Source organism: Lagenorhynchus albirostris, chromosome 6, assembly GCF_949774975.1.
Source record: "Lagenorhynchus albirostris chromosome 6, mLagAlb1.1, whole genome shotgun sequence".
Taxonomy (NCBI): domain Eukaryota; kingdom Metazoa; phylum Chordata; class Mammalia; order Artiodactyla; family Delphinidae; genus Lagenorhynchus; species Lagenorhynchus albirostris.
Window position 1 is genome coordinate 11,426,336 of NC_083100.1, and position 20,758 is coordinate 11,447,093.

At 39.9% G+C, this 20,758-nt stretch overlaps 1 protein-coding gene across 1 annotated transcript in view; it reads right to left on the bottom strand.

Annotated features, from left to right (window-relative positions):
• Window positions 1-20,758, bottom strand: part of COL4A3 (collagen type IV alpha 3 chain) — a 134,964-nt gene that overhangs the window by 16,300 nt on the left and 97,906 nt on the right. The window contains exons 27-41 of the mRNA XM_060151254.1: window positions 19,966-20,058; window positions 19,251-19,352; window positions 17,289-17,386; window positions 16,573-16,723; window positions 16,098-16,211; window positions 14,938-15,105; window positions 13,611-13,700; window positions 13,113-13,247; window positions 7,532-7,630; window positions 6,697-6,786; window positions 5,869-6,008; window positions 3,810-3,936; window positions 2,466-2,546; window positions 1,982-2,080; window positions 1,638-1,685 (exon numbers count right to left, since the gene is read on the bottom strand). Coding sequence (XP_060007237.1) covers window positions 1,638-1,685; window positions 1,982-2,080; window positions 2,466-2,546; window positions 3,810-3,936; window positions 5,869-6,008; window positions 6,697-6,786; window positions 7,532-7,630; window positions 13,113-13,247; window positions 13,611-13,700; window positions 14,938-15,105; window positions 16,098-16,211; window positions 16,573-16,723; window positions 17,289-17,386; window positions 19,251-19,352; window positions 19,966-20,058 — 1,635 coding nt within the window. The remainder of the gene's footprint in view (window positions 1-1,637; window positions 1,686-1,981; window positions 2,081-2,465; window positions 2,547-3,809; window positions 3,937-5,868; window positions 6,009-6,696; window positions 6,787-7,531; window positions 7,631-13,112; window positions 13,248-13,610; window positions 13,701-14,937; window positions 15,106-16,097; window positions 16,212-16,572; window positions 16,724-17,288; window positions 17,387-19,250; window positions 19,353-19,965; window positions 20,059-20,758) is intronic.

Below are 20,758 nucleotides of genomic sequence, written 5' to 3' on the forward strand. Positions count from 1 at the left end.
TCCCATCTTTGTGTTATTCTAGAAGTGGTAAATGGCATGAAAATGGGAGACAGAAGAAAGGAAGAAGGACAAGTGAGGAGGGGGCTGGTGGCACAGGAAAGGGCTTGGGAAGTTATTTATTATGCAGGGAAGGCTTAGGGGGATGATGAAAATAAAATTGATGACTATTGAATATCTAGCCCTTTGTCTATCGTGTTCTTTAGCTTTTTTTATGCCTGCAATTTATACTTTTAAAAGAAAGTATTTAGATGATTTCAGCTCTCTTCAAGCTCTGAAATGCTGTAATTGTACGACAGGGTCTGGCAATGGTCTGAGGCACCAGGATGCTGTCTTGAGTTGTATATTCCATGTCCATGAAGATGCTTCCTTGTTTTACAATATGATTTCTTTTTGGGATTTGGGAGAATTAAAACTAATTAAAAGGATTCGTACCTTCCAAGTATCAATGACCTCGTCCCCATATTTATTTATCCTAGAGGGACTGAGGTGCATAATCATCTACTTTCATAATTAGGCTATTTGTTGTTTTTAAAGGCTTTTTAATTTAAGATTTGATCGTTTGGTATCAAATTTTATTTCCAATTAAATGCTAAAGTGTCCTCATTACACATGGTTAAACTGTGAGCTTAGCCTAGGAAAATGAACGGAAACTCCCCTTTTGACCATAATTCTAAAACTAGGCTATGAAAAGCCTTTATGTTCACGAGGGAGGGAAGGGTCTGAGAGACGTGCAGATATTGAGCTCAACCAAAACGACTATCGCATCATCCAGAAACGGGAAAGAACGGCTCTTGTCTACTTTCACAGTTGAGCTGGGAGGTCAGAGCAGTTCCTGCCCCGTGGGGTTTCTCTGTAGCATCAGGCTACTCTTTGCTGGTTCTTTTGAGCATCAATAACCAGAGGCTGTCACTGGGCTTAGGAATCTTTACTAATAAAATACTCCTACCTACAGGACCTACGGCTGAGAAGGGTCAATAAAAGGTACAAACAATCTAGTATTTCTTCTGGCAGGTTTCTATACAAAATGGAAAAAGTTAAAAGAAGCTGCTTATCTTATGAAACACTGGCATGAGAAATCCAGACTGGCAGTCTGTCAAACAAAAACTTGTATATTCTTTGAATGACATATTCAGTAAGTTGCCGTGTCTGAGATGCTGAGAGAGTTACTGGGAATCCCTGAATAAACAGTAACCTGAGCCACAAGCTGGCTCTGGGAGGTTGGAATCAGACCTATGAAGATAACAAGGTGGGAAAGGATTAGTGTTATTACTGCATCTCAGAACAGCAGGGAGAGGAAACTCCTTGAAAAGCTATCAATTCCACCTCCAACTTTTTAGGAGGTGATACATTTAAACCATGCTAACAACATCGAAACAAATACAGAAGTCTTTTTCATGTTTAAAGACCTTCATGGAAGGAAATTCCAAAATTGGATCACAGTGTCTAGTTTGTTCATTTCGTGGTGATGGTAATAATGAAGCATTATTACTTGAACACTAAGAATATACATATCCTATATTACCACTGGGACTTCTTTAATTCAGTATGCTAAGTTTATTTTATCTATCAGGCATATTAAATTAGATTCTGTCCTTGAAAATGTATATCACCAGGTTCAGGAAGGAAGAACTGCTCACCTTGAGGACCAGGTTTCCCTCTTGGGCCTGGAAGTGCTCCCAGCAAACCTGAAAGAGAAAATTTTGGCATCTTAATATTCTATACATACAGTTAATTTATATATACATATAAAAATGTATATGTATTTATATATATAAATTGTGAATCTGACCAATGTATATAAAATTTATTCCACTTGGTCAATTTCACTTTGATTACAGAAAGAATTATCACATACCCAGAACACATTAAATATCATCAGTTCCGTCAGGGAAGAATTTCTAGAGCCATGAAGGATTACAGTGACACTAATTATTCTACGAAAAAGAAAACTAGTGTATCCAAGATGATGAGCAAGCGGTACCTGTTTCTCCTTTTTCTCCAGCTGGACCAGGAATTCCATCACGTCCTTGATTACCTCTCTCACCCGCTGGTCCAGGATTTCCTGGGAATCCTGGAGGACCTGGAAAAAAAAAGCCATTCAAAGAGAGGACTTACTTCCTATCAGTGGCCTAATGTGAACCCCAGATGTGTGGAATTCTGCGAAATGTGTTCATTTTTCAGAACTGAAGCTATATGAAGCTAAATTCACAGTGAAAACCATGGACAGGTTAGTGCTATCATGAGGATTTTTCACTTTGGAACGTGTAGGTCAGCTGAGCTTTGAATTAGATCCGTATAAATACCTAACCTCACTTTTCTGCATTGTCGTCTGGAGACTGGGTAACTGGGAGCTACCTTCTAAGGAGCAGTCATGGGTCAGAGGTACCGGTAGACAGAGATTCCAGCCTCAGAAGAAAATATGCTTCCCTCACAAAAGGGAACTAGACAAAGTACAAAAATGGAACCTGGAGGGCCTTTTATTCCTGGAGAGCCAGGGAAACCTTTGATTCCTTTAGACCCCAAATCACCATCAGGACCGGGCTTTCCTATAAATGAAGAGAGAGGGGAAGGAAAAAGAAAACCAAAAGATAAATGATTCCAGCAACGGCTGAAACAGTCAGCTCTTACAGTCAACTGCGCTCAAGCTGGCCTTCAAGGGGCACTCCTGCGACCAGTCACTTCAGGCTGTTATTTCCCCAGAGAAGCACAGCAGAGACATGGCCAATCATTTTCAAAGGTGTGCATACCCCAGCCCCTTGGACCACTCAATATCTGATTTATTACTTTAATTGGGAGTTAGCAGCAAAGCCACTGAACCTTTCCGTGTTTGAAAAGATAGTTTAAATATTGTCTTCAGGTTAAGACCTGAAGCCGCAAACCAGTGGCTTGGCAGTTGTTTTTGATCAAAGTGAAAACTTCAACCCTAATAACAAGCAAATAAGAAAGCAAGCCAATGTTTAAACTGGAAACAGCAACAAAAAAACCCTTAGAACAACAGTGCTATGGGTTAAACTGTGTTGCTCCCAAATGCATATGATGAAGTCCTAACTCCCTAGTATTTCAGAATATCACTGCATTTGGAGGTAGGTCTTTATTGTCTTTTTATTTTTCTTTCTTTCTTTTTGGCCATGCCACACGGCTTGTGGGATCTTAGTTCCTTGATCACGGATTGAACCCAGGCCCCTGGAGGAGTCCTAACCACTGGACCATCAGAGAATTCCCAGGTAGGGTCTTTAAAGAAGCAATTAAGTTAAAATGAGGTCACCAAGGCAGTACCTAACACAATATGACTGATATCCTTATAAGAAAAGATTGGGACACAGACACACAGAGGAAAGACACCTGGAGAAGGTGGCCACCTACAAGCTAACGAGAGAGGCCTCAGAAGAAATCAACCCTGCCGACACCTGGATCTCAGACTCCCAGCCTCCAGAACTAGGAGAAAATTAATTTCTGTTTAAGTTACCCAATCTGTGGTATTTGCTTTGGAAGCCCTGGAAAACCAATACAAATATAAAGTTGGACAACAAGCTAACATTTCAGGTCTTTAGGCTGAATTCATTGAGGCAGCACCCCCGAAGTTTTGTTTACAGGAGGAGGTTTTTAGATTTCAGGTCACCAAAGTCGACTGAAATGGGCTCCTTGCGATTCATTTGCCGTTTCTTAGTGTCTTCGAATTTGAAGATCAGATTTGAATAAAATCAATTGTAGTACAAAAGCCTAAACTGCTTTCCATTTACTATTCTAGGAGGCAAGGGCCATACCACACTTCTCGCTTGCAGCTTTCGGGCTGCAAAACCAGAGCTCACCTGGGTGGCCAGGGCTTCCGGGATTCCCAGGAACTCCCTCTGGTGCAGCAGGGCCCGAACATCCAGGTGTGCCAGGTGGCCCTCTACCTCCTTTCTCTCCCATGTCACCTGGCAATCCTGGATCTCCCTTAAATTCAGTCAAACACCTTTAAAATTCTCATATAAGCAGGATATGTGATCAGAATTAAGTATAAACTAGGTTGGTTTCTATTTATGTATTTATTTATTTAGCAATTCATGGTAAGTGTCTGCTGTGTGCTACCACCCTGATAGCTGCTGGGAACAGGACGGCTACATAATTTGTGGGGTGCAGTGCAAAGTGAAAATGCAGCTCTCTTTAAAAGAACTTTTAAAAAGTAATTGAAGACAGAAATGGCAGAGCATTAAACCAAACATGGAGTCCTTGTCAGCACGGGACCTCTGTAGCTACACGAGTCCTGTGCCCAAGAAGCCAGGAATATAATAGTAGCCATGTACGAATATGTGATGGATACAGTCCCTGCCTTCATGGAGCTTTAGAGACCAGTGGGAGATAGACACTAAATAAGGTCAGAAAGAAATAGAACAAATGGATGTGTGTTCTTCATATACTCTGCATGCAGATAAACGTATGCCAACCACATGTAAAAAAAGAAACAAACAAAAACACAAACTTCCCATGGTTTAATATTCCTTAAATCTGTACTTCACTTTTATGATAAGCCAGAACATATGGATTTGATAGTAACTCACAAAATCTCGATGGTAGCTGACTAAGATTCATTATTCTGTTACTAAGATTTGCCAGCATGATAAAACCAGCACATTTTGTGTTCAACGCATAGTTTAAAAAATTTCTCCTGTGGTTACCTATGAAAACTTTAAATGAAACTATTCATTAATTGAATGTGAATTAAGTCAAATATGATTCCTCACTCAGGAAAAATTTCAGTGGAAGGAGTCTCTTTCTGGTTTTCTGAGGACCTCGTTAAAAATAAAGGGCAAAGGAAATTTGTTTGAACTCCAAGTAGTAAAGGGTTACTTTCTCGGGTCTTTGTGGTTTCTAAAAGTTTTCTTTCTTGTTGTTTTACAGCTGGAGGAAATCTTTAGGAAAGGTGGTGTTTTATAGGCTCAAAAGAGAGTCAGGGAGAAAGTCTCCTAAGTAATGATTTTTATACTTTTTGGAAGTCTGATGAAAAATAACAGACTCCTAAAAAAAACAAAAACAAAAACTGTATCCAAACAATTTTCATTTGATTTCTTTGGATACAATAGGCTTCCCCAGGGATCCATGGAATCCCATGTGAAGAATCCCGCTTGTGGGAATTTCTATTAATTATTCTCTATCGCTCTAGCTCTGGCCCTTGTGTAACTGCTATATGCAGAAAGGATGGAAGAAGATAAACCTAAAAGAACAGCTGAGCCACACTGAAACCTTTGGTTGCTGCATGATACCACATACAAGGGAGGGCTTTGGCATCCAGTCTCTAGTTGACAGAGCACAAGTGCTGAGAACACTGTGACAAGATAGAAAATCTTCTGTGTAATGCAACGACAAGAAACTTTTAAAACGATTAAGAAAGCTAAATGTATATATCTTAGGATTTTTTTTTTGGTTTTGCTTTTTAATAATGCTCTAAATTTATTTTATTTTTCACCTTTTATTGTGTTTAAGAAGACAAGTATTTTTTATTACAAAGTTGGAACATTTATTTTTGTAAGCCTGTGTGAGATGAGTCTATAGCAGAGACTGGCCACTTTGTAGCACAAGGAAAACAAACACTGCCCTGGCAACTTGTATGGGCTTGTGATCACTACCTCCTCCTGGTAGCACACTTAAATTGCAGGGTTGGTTATGAGAAATTCCTTGGGGGTTGAAACTGGAGGGAATAAACTCAGAAATTGAAGTTGTGTGATAGGCATCCTTAGTTATAGAAAGAGGGGAGAAAACCTCAAATTACTGTCTGAAAATACAGTAATATTTTCAATTTTCTTTGCCCACAATGAATCCAGATACTTGTTGATATTTAAAGGGACTCATTCCACCACCAAAACATAAATACTTCAGTGGCCTATATACCTTTGGTCCTGGTGGTCCTGGCCTTGTACCTTCTGAATAACCTGGCTCTCCCTTATCTCCTTGGGGACCATGAGTACCTGGGAGGCCTGGTCTTCCAGCTAGACCTGGGAATCCCATAGTTCCCTTCATTCCTTTAGTACCTGAAATTAGGAAAGAAATCAGGTAGATTGGTAAAGGCAGAGATCTTGAAGGGTTCTACTTCTCACCTTTTCACAAACCACCTTTCTCCCAAGAAGCTGGTTTTTCAGAAGCACTGATGCGTCAGATAGTCTTTTCTTTTTTTCAATTTTTTAAAAATTGGGGTATAATTGCTTTACAATGTTGTGTCAGTTTCTGTTGTACAACGAAGTGAATCAGCTATATGTATACACATATCCCCTCCCTCTTGGACCTCCCTCCCACCCCCCCATCCCACTTATTAGAGAAATGCAAATCAAAACTACAATGAGGTATGACCTCACACCAGTCAGAATGGCCATCATCAAAAAAGATCTACAAACAAAAAATGCTGGTGAGGATGTGGAGAAAAGGGAACCCTCTTGCACTGTTGGTGGGAATGTAAATTGCTACATCCCACTATGGAGAACAATATGGAGCTTCCTTAAAAAACTAAAAACAGGTAGTCTTAATGGATGATTTTTACACAATGTAAATGTTTATTTTGTTCTCACTCATGTTCTGGTTGCATACAGTACATTTGTCTAGAAGCAAATCTAGTTGTTTTACACCAACTTTCTACCAAGTAGAAAACCAAAATGACAACACAGAAAATCTAGAATTAGGACCCATCTTGAGGCTGTAGGCTCGTAACAGGACATTATGCATTACCTGGCACCCCCATGTTTCCCATGCTTCCTGGCACACCACGTGGTCCTGGCTCACCAGGATTCCCAATGCTGCCTGGATCTCCTCTGGAGTCTTGAGAACAAATAAATAGTCATACGCTCTGTGTAGTTCCTGGACATAGTAGATGCTCAATAAACACTTGTTGCTTGCACAAATGAATGAATCCAGCGCAGCCAGACCATCTGGTTTAGGTACTTGTTTAGCTGCATTTATGCCTTCAAATAAGGAAGGGACTGGTGACTCAGAAAATGTAAAATTAGAGAAAGTTAGATTTTTGTCAGCAGGCCTGGATTTCAAACATCAGAATCATCCTAGGACCAAAGCCAGCAGGAAAGAGGGGGCTCCTGTGACAATATAGTAACAGATTTTCCAATGCAATATGGAAATTTTATTACAATGCAATAAATTTCATCACAGATGTGGTCACGGGGAATGGAGGCTACATTATTTGTTTAAAAAATGACTTTGCAAACTCAATAACTTGTTTAAAATAGAAAGAGGCAAATTTGAAAACCTCTAAAGCATTATCTTACTTTCTTCTAGGATATATGAGGTTGTAATAAATTATAGTTTAGAATACATATCAGCTATTTCAAAATAAAATTTTGAGTGCAAAGCAGAACTTCACGTAGGTTAACATTTTTTAGTTAATACAGGCTGACTACAATTTGGTTAAATTATAAGAAATATAATTTGGTTAAATTATAAGAAGCAAATTTCTGTTGGGGCAGAATTCATATTCTAGAAACACATTTTTGTTACATTTAGATCTAGGAAAACTTAACACCTGATATTTCTATTAGAGAATCAGCTATACCTGGTGATCCTGGTGGTCCAGGTGGCCCTTGGAGTCCTTTGAAACCTGGTAATCCTGGAATGCCTCTGTTTCCTTTCTCACCAGGCTTCCCTGCAAGTCCTAAAGTTAAAAACTATGCATTAAAAATACAGGTTAGAATTTTATCAGGCTTATCCATGTCCTGATTAAAATTTTTGAGCTATTATTGAAATACAACATAGCATATTTGTTAAGAGTATGGGCAGATTTGGGCTTATATTTTATTTAAAAGGAAGATTAAAAGAGGTAATACATGAAAAGCATTAGCACAGTGCCTGGCATGAGTTAGTTCTCAAAGAACTCTAGCAATTTTCATAACATTTACACTTTGAACCAACATTTTAAGAACTAGTGGCCTAAATACAGCTTCTTTTTTTTTTTTAAATAATGACAGAGGATTATCTACTACTATTCTTGTCTGGACTATTTCATTCTTAATCCATTTATTACAACCATCATTTATTAAGTAACTGGTTTATGGAAGACATTATTTTCTTTTATTTATCTTATTTAATCTTCAGGCAACCTCAGTGTATTCTTGAGCCTTTCCAGATAGGGTGTAGAGATGAGAAAATTGAGACTCTTTAAGAAGTCAATGAAATAATATAGAGTCACACCATCAGTTAGTGGTAATGCTGGGACTTGAATCCAGTTCTGCAGGCTAGAAGTCTCATAAGTTTCCCACAACACCATCCTCCCTTCCCTAAAACATGGCTTTGATCACATTCTCCTGCTCAAAAATATTCATTGAATCTCTTTTGCCTACAGAGTAAATGACAGACTCCTTTCACTGGCACTTGAAACATTCTACAACCTATCCATGGCTGCAACTTGTGCCTTTTCTCAAGCAGATTCACTTCCCTTGGCTGTTTCCCTGCTTACATATTCATTCATTGACATACGTATTGAGTACGTAATTAACAGACAGCTCTTGTTCTAAGTGCTGGAGACATAGAAAAATCAAGTTCTCTTTTCCCAAGTTTTTAGTGTTTAACTGGGGAGACAGCCAAGTAAAAAATTACCACCAGTGAGATAGTTTCTGTAACAGAGTTGGGCACAATAGGCTACAGGGAAGAATTTTGAGAAGAGGGGATTTTTTTAAATTGTAGTGTGATTGCTTTACAATATTGTGTTAGTTTCTGCTGTATAGTGAAGTGAATCAGCTATAGGTATACATATATCCCCTCCCGCCTGGACCTCGCCCCCCATCCCACCCATCTAGGTCATCACAGAGCACTGAGCTGAGCTCCCTGTGCTATACAGCAGGTTCCCACTAGCTATCTGTTTTACACATGGTAGTGTATTTATGTCAAACCTAATCTCCCAATTCAGCTCACCCTCCCCTTCCCTGATTGTGTCCACATGTCCATTCTCTACCGCTCCGTTTCTATTCCTACATCACTAATTATTAGAGAAATGCAAATCAAAACTACAATGAGGTATCACCTCACACCGGTCAGAATGGCCATCATCAAAAAATCTACAAACAGTAAATGCTGGAGAGGGTATAGAGAAAAGGGAACCCTCTTGCACTGTTGCTGGGAATGGAAATTGGTACAGCCACTGTGGAGAACAGTATGGAGGTTCCTTAAAAACAGGGGATTTTTTTTTTGCGGTACGCGGGCCTCTCGCTGTTGTGGCCACTCCCGTTGCGGAGCACAGGCTCCGGACGCGCAGGCTCAGCGGCCATGGCTCACGGGCCCAGCCACTCCACGGCATGTGAGATCTTCCCGGACCGGGGCACGAACCCGCGTCCCCTGCATCGGCAGGCGGACTCTCAACCACTGCGCCACCAGGGAAGCCCAAAGAGGGGATATTTATAAGCTCAGTGTTGAAGAGCAAGTGGGAGCTAGCTGGATGGAGAAAGCATGGAGTGGGACAGAATTCTTAGGCAAGAAAATAACATGTGCAAAGGAGTGGTGAGTAGCAGGGAGTTAGAATATTTTCTTTTGTAACTTTTGGTTTTTTTCCATTTATATCCTTTATCGTAACCTAAAAATATAGATCACTTAGTTTATTCATTTGCGTTGGTTTTTAAGGGGTGGCAAACAACCGCCTGTGGGCCAAACTTGGCTTGATGTTGCATGGCTGGAGAGCTAAGGATGCTTTTCCTATTTTTAATGGGCTGTAAACAGACAAACACACACAAAAGAAGAATATGCAACAGGTGTCATATGTGGTCCACAAAGCCTAAGATATTTACTACCTGGCCCTGGATATAAATTGTTTACAGAGACATTATTGTTTCTTTCCCTTACTAAGCTGTAAGTTTCCTCACGACCAGAATGCTACCTCTGCTTTGTTCACCTCTGTGTCTTCAGGACATAGTAAAAATGTCTAGTCATAGGTACTAAAAAATAATTGCTAAGTAAATAAAGGTCATGTGGCTGGAGAATTAGGCAAAGGGCAAGTGATAAAGAAACCTGGATGCCAGTCAAAGAAACCTGAATTCTTTTTTTTTTTTTTTTTGCGGTACGCGGGCCTCTCACTGTTGTGGCCTCTCCCATTACGGAGCACAGGCTCCGGATGTGCAGGCTCAGCGGCCATGGCTCACGGGCCCAGCCGCTCCACGGCATGTGGGATCTTCCTGGACCGGGGCACGAACCCGTGTCCCCTGCATTGGCAGGCGGACTCTCAACCACTGCGCCACCAGGGAAGCCCAGAAACCTGAATTCTTAAAGCAAGGGGAGACTTGGAAAGATTTTAAGCCAAGAGTATCCCTTGCTCATCTGAAACCTACTCATAATTTAAATCCTTCTTCATGGAGGCTTCTCTTTTTTAAAATTTATTTTATTGAAGTATAGTTGACGTACAATGTTGTGTTATTTCTGCTGTACAGCAAAGTGATTCAGTTGTACATGTATAAGTTCTTTTTCATATTATTTTCCATTATAGTTTATTACAGGATACTGAATATAGTTCCCTGTGCTCATGGAGGCTTCTTTGACTACCCTGGTTGAGGTGTTTTCTGCTTTGCTCATGTCCCACAAGGCTCACTGCCAGTGGTACCCAGCTGGCAGCACAGTGAGAAGGCTGAGTATGGACTTTGGAACCAACAACATCAGTGTGAGGTCCATCTCTGCACTTCCTATCAGAGTGACACTGAGGAATGTGACCTTTCCATTTCCCATCTATAAAATGGGATGACAGCAATAACCTACTCCTAGGGTTGTTGTGAGAATTAAATGAGTCAATATTTGTAAAGCTTGGAACAGTACCTGCATGTGGGAAGGGCTTCACAGGTCTTTGCTAAAATAGCATAACAGTTCTTTTGTATTATTCTTTACCTTTTTGTACATATGTCTAAATCTTCCATGCAGACTCCTTGAGGAGAGGACGACTTTGCTTTTCATACCTTCAATAGCTCTTCCACATTTGCAGTGGATGTCTTTAAGTCAGAAACTCAGACGAAAAATGAATCATATAGAAATTAGAGAGGCCTAGATAGTATGATCTTTTGTTGTTGTTGTGGTTCTATCTCTGCTCCTTGGTTGTGGGTTTGAAAAGCCAAAAGGAAACATGTAGGAGAGCTTCCATGCACCTTGTACTTTGCTAGAAGCATAAAAATAGCATATGTCCCTATATATTTTACAGAAACAATTCTTTAATTGTAAATTAGTACCCATTGTGCATTCATGATGTTAGAGTCAAATTTTAGTTTATGTAGGCACAGATATGCTATTCATATTTTTTTTCAAAATGTTTGCAACACTACCTAAATCATCTAGAATAACCCAGTGAAGTGGTGTCTGACAGTTTATGAAGACTGGACACTTGGGCCAGTATTTTTTTTTTTTTACATCTTGACTTAGACCAGTTCTAGCAGAATTTTATAAAATTCACACTACTTTCTATTCTATTATTAAAAATGTAATGCAGTCTTCTGTTTGTACCCAGAACTAAACCATCCCTTTGACAGCAGATTAAAGGGGGACTACCCAAAAGGCCTTTCTTTACTTGTTAATTTTCCTTTATAGAAAAAAATCTGATTCTTTTCCCAGTGATTATCCTTTTATTTATTTATTTTTAAAGTTTGGCCCATTTGAGGAATAGCAAAAGGCCAGAATGGCTATTTTATTTTTATTTATTTTTTAAAAAATATTTACTTATTTATTTATTTGGCTGCATTGGGTTTTAGCTGCGGCACGCGGGATCTTCGTTGCGGCTCATGGGCTTCTCTCTAGTTGTGGCATGCGGGCTTAGTTGCCACTCGGCATATGGGATCTTAGTTCCCGACCAGGGATCAAACTCGCATCCCCTGTGTTGGAAGGCAGATTGGATTCTTAACCACTGGACCACCAGAGAAGTCCCTGATTATCCTTTTTTAAGTTAGCAAATTAGCTGGATTCAATCACTCTCCAGAACCCTGCTCCAATGTCACCTCTGTGAAGTCCCTCCTAATTCTGGGAAAGACAGCTATTCAGTCTTGCCAGCCTGGTCTACAGAACTCTATCCAGAATTTTTAAAGCAAATCTTACAATCTAACTTCTCAAAGTTGATTACAAATTATTCAAAACTTGATATGGTTTTGCAACTACAAACACATTTTTCTTTTATTCTTCCCTGCTATAGAAGTTTGATCTACAAACATTTAATTTTACCCAGAATTCCTTTGTTTTATTAAAGTTACTTGGGGTTAGGCTGGATCAGGAAGACCGCAAGGCAAACCTTAAATTTTGATTTGATATTGGCTGTATTGATCATATAAAAAAGCCTGTCATACAAAGTACTTAAATAACTTGAAATAATTTGAATGGGTTTGAATTTGAGCTTAACAGCTATAGCTAACAAATAACAGCATTGTTTTGTTTTTTTTGTTTGCTTGTTTGTTTTGTTTTTTGCGGTATGCAGGCCTCTCACTGTTGTGGCCTCTCCCGTTGCGGAGCACAGGCTCCGGACGCGCAGGCTCAGTGGCCATGGCTCACGGTCCCAGCCGCTCCACGGCACGTGGGATCTTCCCGGACCGGGGCACGAACTCGTGTCCCCTGCATCAGCAGGCGGCCTCTCAACCACTCCGCCACCAGGGAAGCCCAAATAACAGCATTTTTAAGGCACTGATTTGTAATCAAAACATATTTTCTCTTTAGTAATTATTCTCCAAAGGATTCTGAGTGTAAGAAGCAGTTTTTAGATGCAATCAGAAAAATTCACCCTAGCAGCTGATAGAATAGAGTTGAATTTGGGGTGGAGTTTTCTACTCCAGCCAGGGAAGTTTTTTATGTGGAATTTTCTAAAGGTTTAATTTTCACCATAGTTGGCAAAAGGGGGCTTTGAGGCTTAGAATTTAAAGATTGGCTAGTGAAAATTTAAAGACAGCGGACCAAAATGAAGAATTAACTTGGAAATAAAAAGTTACGATTTAAGGAGGCAACATATTACTGTTCAAGGCACACAAAACCCAGTTCTAGTCCAACTCAGTCACCAACTGGCTTTGTGAGCCTGGGCGAAATTAAACCCTGGTCCTCACTGTTCTCTTATGTCAACTAAAGGGATTTTCCTGGATAATTTCTTAGTCCCAGAATCAGCTCTGATGTTCTGGTTCTAAACGTAAGAACGTTTGTACCTTTGAGTCCTGGTTCCCCTTTGTCCCCGACTAAGCGTAATATTCCAGGAGGCCCTGGAATTCCTTTATCTCCTTGTTCCCCTTTGGCACCTGGGGCTCCTCTCTCGCCTTTTACTCCTGGAATTCCAAAGCTCCCTAAGAGACAGATGTAACAACATCAGTTCCTTAATTCTTTACAAGTTCATGAGGATTCAAAAGTTAACAGTGCTTACCATAAAACAAAACAAGACAGATAAACCAAAAAAGGTTAACAGGGCTGAGAACTTGATAAATAGTTGCCCCCAAACAGGCAGCCACATGAGGGTAGTTGTCTAAGCCTGTAGGGAGAAAATATGACTATTCAAAAGGGACAAAGGAATACAGAAAACTGCAAAATCAAATATAAGGTTTTCTCAGAACTACTTTCTCCTCAAAGAATAAAATATAATTTATTTTTCTGCTAATTAAATGAACATTGTTCATGCCTCCTGATAGCTGGAAAGATATTCTATCACTTACCCCTCTGTCCCAGGGTGCCTGGCTTCCCAGGAGGCCCCGGAGGGCCAATGTTTCCGGGAACCCCCATCATCCCAATCGTTCCTTTTTCACCTATGGAAACAAATTAACACAAGGCAGCACATGCTGTAAAGAATGAGAAAAGTGAAATACTCCATAAAATAAAATGAATTATACTTAGAAAGAGAGAAAGAGTGTTGAAAAAATGGTTTCTGTAAACAGGAAAAAAATCCCACTCGTCTAGGGATGGGTCAGTAAATGGTCTTTTTTTACATCGTGGATGTGGAAGTTGGTAGCAAATCACACTTGTGGATGAGGAGAAAATATGCTGAAGGTTTGGAGCATTCCCTCGTCCCAACCCTTGATCAATAACTTTGTTATATTCCCTTATTTTACTTTCTTCATAGCATTTGTCGCTAGATGAACTTAGGTCTTAAATGTGTTTGTTATCGTGTTCCCCATTGTTCGAGGTGGAGTCTTATCCACCAATGTGTCTCTAGGGTCTGGAACAGTGATGACATATGATAGTAGCTCAATAATATAAATGAAAGGTTAATTAGCAGATTAAGTTCTTATTCTGGACTCTTCTCTGGAGGAGAGACCAGTGAGGTCCTTATGCCATGAGAAGACTATTGAAATATTCTCCCCCAAACATATAAACCATAATAAGTGATGAAATAAAAGAATTATAAGGGAATACTATGAACAATGACAGGCCAGAAAATCCAATTCTTAGAAGAGGCACAGATTACCAAAATTGACTCAAGAAGAAACAGAAAATCTGGATAGATCTATAAGAAGTAAAGAGACTGAATTAGTAATTTTAAAACTTCTCTCAAAGAAAATCCAAGCCCCAGGTGACTTCACTGGTGAACTCTATCAAATATTTAAAGAATATCAATTCTTCACAAACTCTTCTAGAAAATACAAGAGGAGGAAACACTTTTCATCTTGTTCAATAAGATAGCATTACCCTGATACCAAAACCAGACAAAGACATCACAAGAAAACAGACCAGTAAGTATCCCTTATAAATATGGATGCAAAAAATTTCAACAAAATACTAGCAAATACATTTCACTAGTAATATATTAACAAGATTATACAGCAAAAATAGTCATATTGTGGGTAATTGTGAAATTTGACCATCCCACTACCACCAGTTCCCAGCCCTCTGGCTCCTTGCAAATAACTCAGAAGAAAAACTTATACTAAATGAAAGAGAAGCTTAGAGTCAAAAGCCTATGCGGGTCTCTAGTTTACACAGCTACCTTAAAAGGAATATGTGGAAGAACAGAGAAGAAGAAAAACAAAAGCACATAAAGTGTACCTGGTGGCCCTAAAAATCCTGGATTTCCTGGATATCCTTTTGTACCAGGTGGTCCCATCTCCCCTCGATGACCCGGCATTCCTGGTGGTCCAGGTTCTCCAGGAAATCCTGACCTATCCAAGCCTGGAATACCTGGGTCTCCCTTTGGCCCCGTTTCGCCTCTTCTGCCTATATATGAATGAATGAATGAATGAACGCACGATTGCTTTCCACACCAACTCCAGATATATTTTATGGCTGTAAATATTTAGCTCTGTGATTGTGGGCAAACCACAGACTTTTCTAATTGATAGATTTAGGTCCCCTTTTGTAAAATTCTAAGATCCCTTCTGGATTTAACACTCTGTGTTTCAATGATTCATGAAGTAATGATAGTGCAGAATTTAGATTTATTTTCTAGTCCTGCAGGCACATCTTGGGAATGCACTTTCTGACCGTGGCGCGGTCTTTAACCGGCAGAATTCATACAGAGCCACTCACGTGGCGGCAAGCCACCAGCTGCTTCTAGAAACAATAGCAGCACCACTACAACAATTAACTTCTTGGCCAAAATTTTGTTTGTGAACGTATAAGAAGTATAATAGGCGAGTTCTAAAGGATTTTTTACCCAGAAACAGTTCACAGATCTGGCTGAGAGGAGCGAAAAAGATAGTAAGCTTCCCATGACCGCCTAGCTTTCATAATTTAGATTTACTTTCATACCCTTTCTTTTATGTTGCTTGTAAAGCAACCATCTATGTATTTTAGTTTGTAACTTGTGAACATATACCTTTGCATACATTCACTCTGTTTCAATAATAAGGATACATTTACCACTTTAATATACCTATGAAAGTATTAAAGATAAAAGTTATTTGAGAGTTTTTATGTGTATATATATATATGTAAGTATACATCTGTATATATCTTCATTGTTCATATTTTCTTGCATACAAGACACAAACCAATCTTACTGTAGTAACTTCAGGTCTCTTACTCTATAGTTGGTATTCACTGCAACAAGTTTGTGACAACAGGTTTTTGTTTCTGAAATCACTTTTCCCATTGAACAGTGGTCAGGACTTGTTATCGGATAGTTCTCATGTTAAGCAGCAAAACTCAAAGCAGGAGTCCCATGTCATCTGCCCGCCTGGTGACTGGTTTCAAGGGCCTCCCCCTACCTTGTTGCCCTTTCAATCCATTTAAGCCTGGAAGTCCTTGAGCTCCACTGAGACTTTCTTTGCACCTTCCTGGGGGGCCTCTTTCTCCAGGTGGTCCAGGCTGCCCTGGATCCCCTGCAAAATAGAGTCCAAGAATACAATCGGGTGGCAAAACTCAAGGTCCTAGTATTGCTATCCCAGTCATTCTCTTATAACTTTCCCTCCTGAATCGAACTTAGAGTTAATACCATTGATATGTCTTATAGAGAGGACACTCATTAAAAAGGAAAGAAGGAAGAAAGGAAGAAAGAGGGAACAAAGGTAGGGCAGCAATGGAATGGAAATTTGAATGGAAAGTTAATTAAGGCTCGCACGTTCAATTTATTGAGCTGGAAGTTTGAGAAGAGTTCTTCACCCCTAGAGCACCTACACATTCAATCTGCAGCATTTTAGCTGAGCTCACAGTGGAGAAAAGCAATCACACTTGCTATTTTACCTCGTGGTCCATCAAGCCCTCCAGTTCCTGGAATTCCAGGGAGACCTGGAAGTCCAGGGAGTCCACTTTCTCCCTTTTCCCCAGAGTTGCCTCTTTCTCCTGGCAAACCTGGTGCTCCTGGCTCTCCAGGCATGGCTAGCCCTGGTTCTCCCTATAGCACAGAAATTACGTTAGTTTTACTGTATCATGCTTTCAAATCCTTATCGACTATTGACCGGTCTTTAGGGCTATTTAGGTGAAAATAACGTCTCCGTGATGGAGGTTCTATGTCCCTTTTGTACAGTCACCACCATTCCATCCACTTTCCTTTTTCAATTGTAGTTGCTGACTTTTTAAATAAAACTGTGCTTAGTAATTCTTCATAGCCTCCACTTTTTAAGAAGACTGGAATTTTCTGTAAACAGTCTAGATGTCTCTCCTTTTGATAGTTTTTCTCATAGATATCCACGTCTGTTTCTAGAGTTTTCCCATTTTAAGTACTCTGAATGTTTCTGAAGATTAAGGAAGAAATAGAGAGGCAAATTGGTCTTCTTACACCTTCTATTCTCCTTTCTAAAGGGGAGTGATGGTTCAGAGAAACTTTTAAAAAAGTCGGCATCTTCATCATCTACAAATATATTGACAATTTCTACACACAAAGCATCCTAACTGACTGACTGTAACTGCCCCTCCCCTCCCCTCCCCAATTATCAGTCTGAATTTTAATTCTCAAAGACCTTGACTCCTGGGAGGCCTGGCTTTCCAGGTAACCCTGGCTTTCCCATTTCTCCAGGACAGCCTGGTGATCCTTTTGTTCCTGGAAAACCTCGGTCTCCTACAGAGAAAAAGATAACAAAGGTTGTAAGACAGGTCTTAAAAGATTCTGAACAGTAGCTCTTAGATATTTTTATGAAAGTTTAAATGATGAGAATGCCAACCGCTAAATTAGCACTTTAAAAAAGTCAATTCCAAATCAGATTAAATTGGTTCCCAGTTTAAAAAATTACCTTCTCCACTCTTGTTGTTTAGCACCACTAAAGTTTGATTGAGCAATTCTTTAAACCACTGATACCGAATGACCATTTGGGTGCCTTTTTTAAAAAGTGTATTTTGCATACTGTGTACAGCCAAATGAATTTTTAAATGTGTCTATATATCTACTCAAGCATGACCCAGATCGAGATATAAAGCATTTCCAGCATCCAGGTAGCCTTTCTTAACCTGGGTTGCTCAAGAGAATTACTTTCTAAAGCTCTATAATAGCCACTGAACATTAACTTCTCTTTTACGCATTTATAGTAGGAGAGTTGAGAAAGGAGTTAACACACATCTTTTTCTCCGGTCTGTGGTTCAAAAGAGGAAAGCCTGGTAGAGCAAGGCTGCGTTCAAAGAGTTCCTTTGTGCCCCTAATTTGACCAGTTTCATTTATTTATTTATTTTAGCCGTGTCGGGTGTTAGTTGCGGCACGTGGGATCTTCTTTGTGGCATGTGGGCTCATAGTTGTGGCATGTGGGCTTCTTAGTTGCGGCATGCATGTGGGATCTAGCTCCCCGACAAGGGATAGAACCCAGGCCCCATGCATTGGAAACACAGAGTCTTACCCACTGGACGACCAGGGAAGTCCCTAATTTGACCAATTTTAAATTCACAGTTATTTCATGGGATTTATTAGGTTCAACTGGGAAATTCTGAATCTCCACTTTCAAGAAGCCCTTATGCTAGTTCTGTTTCCCATAGTTTACAGTCTCCTTCCAGAAGGCAAATCCATAGGGTGACAAGCTAGGATGCAATGTCTCAAGGCAGGGTCCATGAAGCACTTGGCTAAAACATGGGCCAGGTTGCATTACTTCAAGATCACTGGGAAGAAATCTAAGAAACTGGAGTCAAAGCCATTCTTGGGACCATGTGAGAAATGTGACTATGTTTTCTATTTCAAATACTCATAAACTGAGATCAATATTCCTATATTTGGGCAGAACTGATGGGTGATAAACATTGCTGACATATTAATGTAAGAGTTGAAGCACCAAAAAATGGATTATATTGGGATAAGCACTTTCAACAATATTGAAACAAACATGAAATTATCATAAAATCTGAAGTTCTATGGGACATCGCAGGGACTGAGATGACTCATATGCCATCCTGGACAGGACTTTGATGTATGTGTCAGCAGGGAGCCTCAGGTTACTGTTTGAGTTCTTAGCATCTGGATTTCTTTGGAGTGTTTTCCCGCTTTGATGAGAAACAGCATTTTTCCCTAAAGGAAAATAACTTCCATAATTTATTTGGGAGTATATAGGGAGATCAGCTATCTGTGATTTAACAGTTTTTTTTTATTATAAAAGAAATGTATAAGGTGAAGAAATGTGTAAAAGTACAAAGTACAGGCATTTATTAAGAAGAATAAATTCCTCCTAATCCCACAATCAAGAAGCATCACTATTAGCGTTTTAGTGAATTTCCTTATGGTTTTTTTTATGTACTTTAAAAAATACGACTGCGATGAGATTGCATAAATCAATGTGAATTCTCCCTTTTTCGCTAAAATTATTGTAAGGTTTCTTTCCCATTTAAGACTGGTGGAAAACATCATTTTAAAGGATTAAATGGATATTTCCTATATTATTCATTATACGCATTTATATTTTATAAATATCCACAATGAACCTTACGTTTAAAAACTTTTTAAAATTTACCCTTAGGTCCAGGAGGCCCAGGGAATCCGATTCCTGGAATTCCTGGTTCACCATCGGGCCCAGGAAGACCCAGATCACATTTTCCTGTGGATCCAGGGATACCTTAAAAACATGCATACATTTACATCAGTGCCTTCCCTTTATCTTGCCTTAAAACAAAATGTTTGTTTCTCGGTCATCCCAGATCTTTTTGAAAATTAAGAAATAATAACCCCACCTTCCTCCCCCTTTCTATGCAATGAGCTAATCATTAGGAGGTGCAAATAATTTTGAAAATATAATTTAACTCCTAAAAAGAAATATTCTCGATATCTTGAACTATATGTCTCCCTCCATCAATGCAAAGTTAAGTTTTAGACGATGTTGGCAAAGAAGGTAAGTTTTCAAATGAAGAAGCTGTGGGAACTGTCCTGATTAAATACCAGCCCACATTCCTTGCTCCTCCACCAAAAATACATGCAGATTGTTCTGCATTCCAACTCCTCTTAAGTAATGGTAGAGATTCTGTTTTGGAATCAGAAGTACTAACAGGAATAATCTGGGGAACCTCATAGGACAACAGCAAGTCTCCTGTCTGTTGGCTTGTCCCTTCTGGCCTGCACTGTTTTTTTTGGAGCCAGTGACTATATGCTTTCCTTAGAATGGGAGAGTTATAACTAGGAGAGTCAGGGTGCCATCTGATGCCATGTACCAGATGTGGCAAAGGGATACTCACCAGGTGGACCTTGGGGGCCAGCACGGCCTGGGGCTCCAGGAGGTCCTGGGGGCCCTGGAACTGGTGTCAAAACACCGATTTCTCCCTTAGGACCTTAAGAAAATTTGCATCATAAGATTGGTGTGCATATTGAAGCTTTTCTTTCTTCAGAAGGGAAAAACACAATTATAAGGGGTTCATAAACATACCCTAAGGAATATAAAAACTAATCTGCTTCCATAGGCTTCAAAACTGGCTTAAAGATGACCAGCTCATCTACTATTGTCTAAGCCTTGTTTTAATTAAGAGCCCAACATGCTGGTCTATTAAAAGAGAGCCTATTTTTAAAAATATTGATAATATGGAATTCAGCCTAACTGCTGGTGAATACTAGTAGGATATTTATTTATTGGGTGACTAGTTTTCACAGGAAGGCAGTATGGTTTATTGGACAAAACATGAAGTGAGGCCTAACAAGTTGATCTGGGCTTGATTCTTGGCCCTGCTTTTTTTTTTTTTTTTTTTTGTGGTACGCGGGCCTCTCACTGTTGTGGCCTCTCCCGTTGCAGAGCACAGGCTCCGGACGCGCAGGCTCAGCGGCCATGGCTCACGGTCCTAGCCGCTCCGCGGCATGTGGGATCATCCCGGATCGGGGCATGAACCCGCGTCCCCTGTATCGGCAGGCGGACTCTCAACCACTGCGCCACCAGGGAAGCCCGGGCATGTTTTTTAACATAAGTTCCTCATGTGTTGAGAAAATAATGCCTGTGTCACTGGTAAAGATTTGAGATAACATTCTGACCACAGTGGCCAA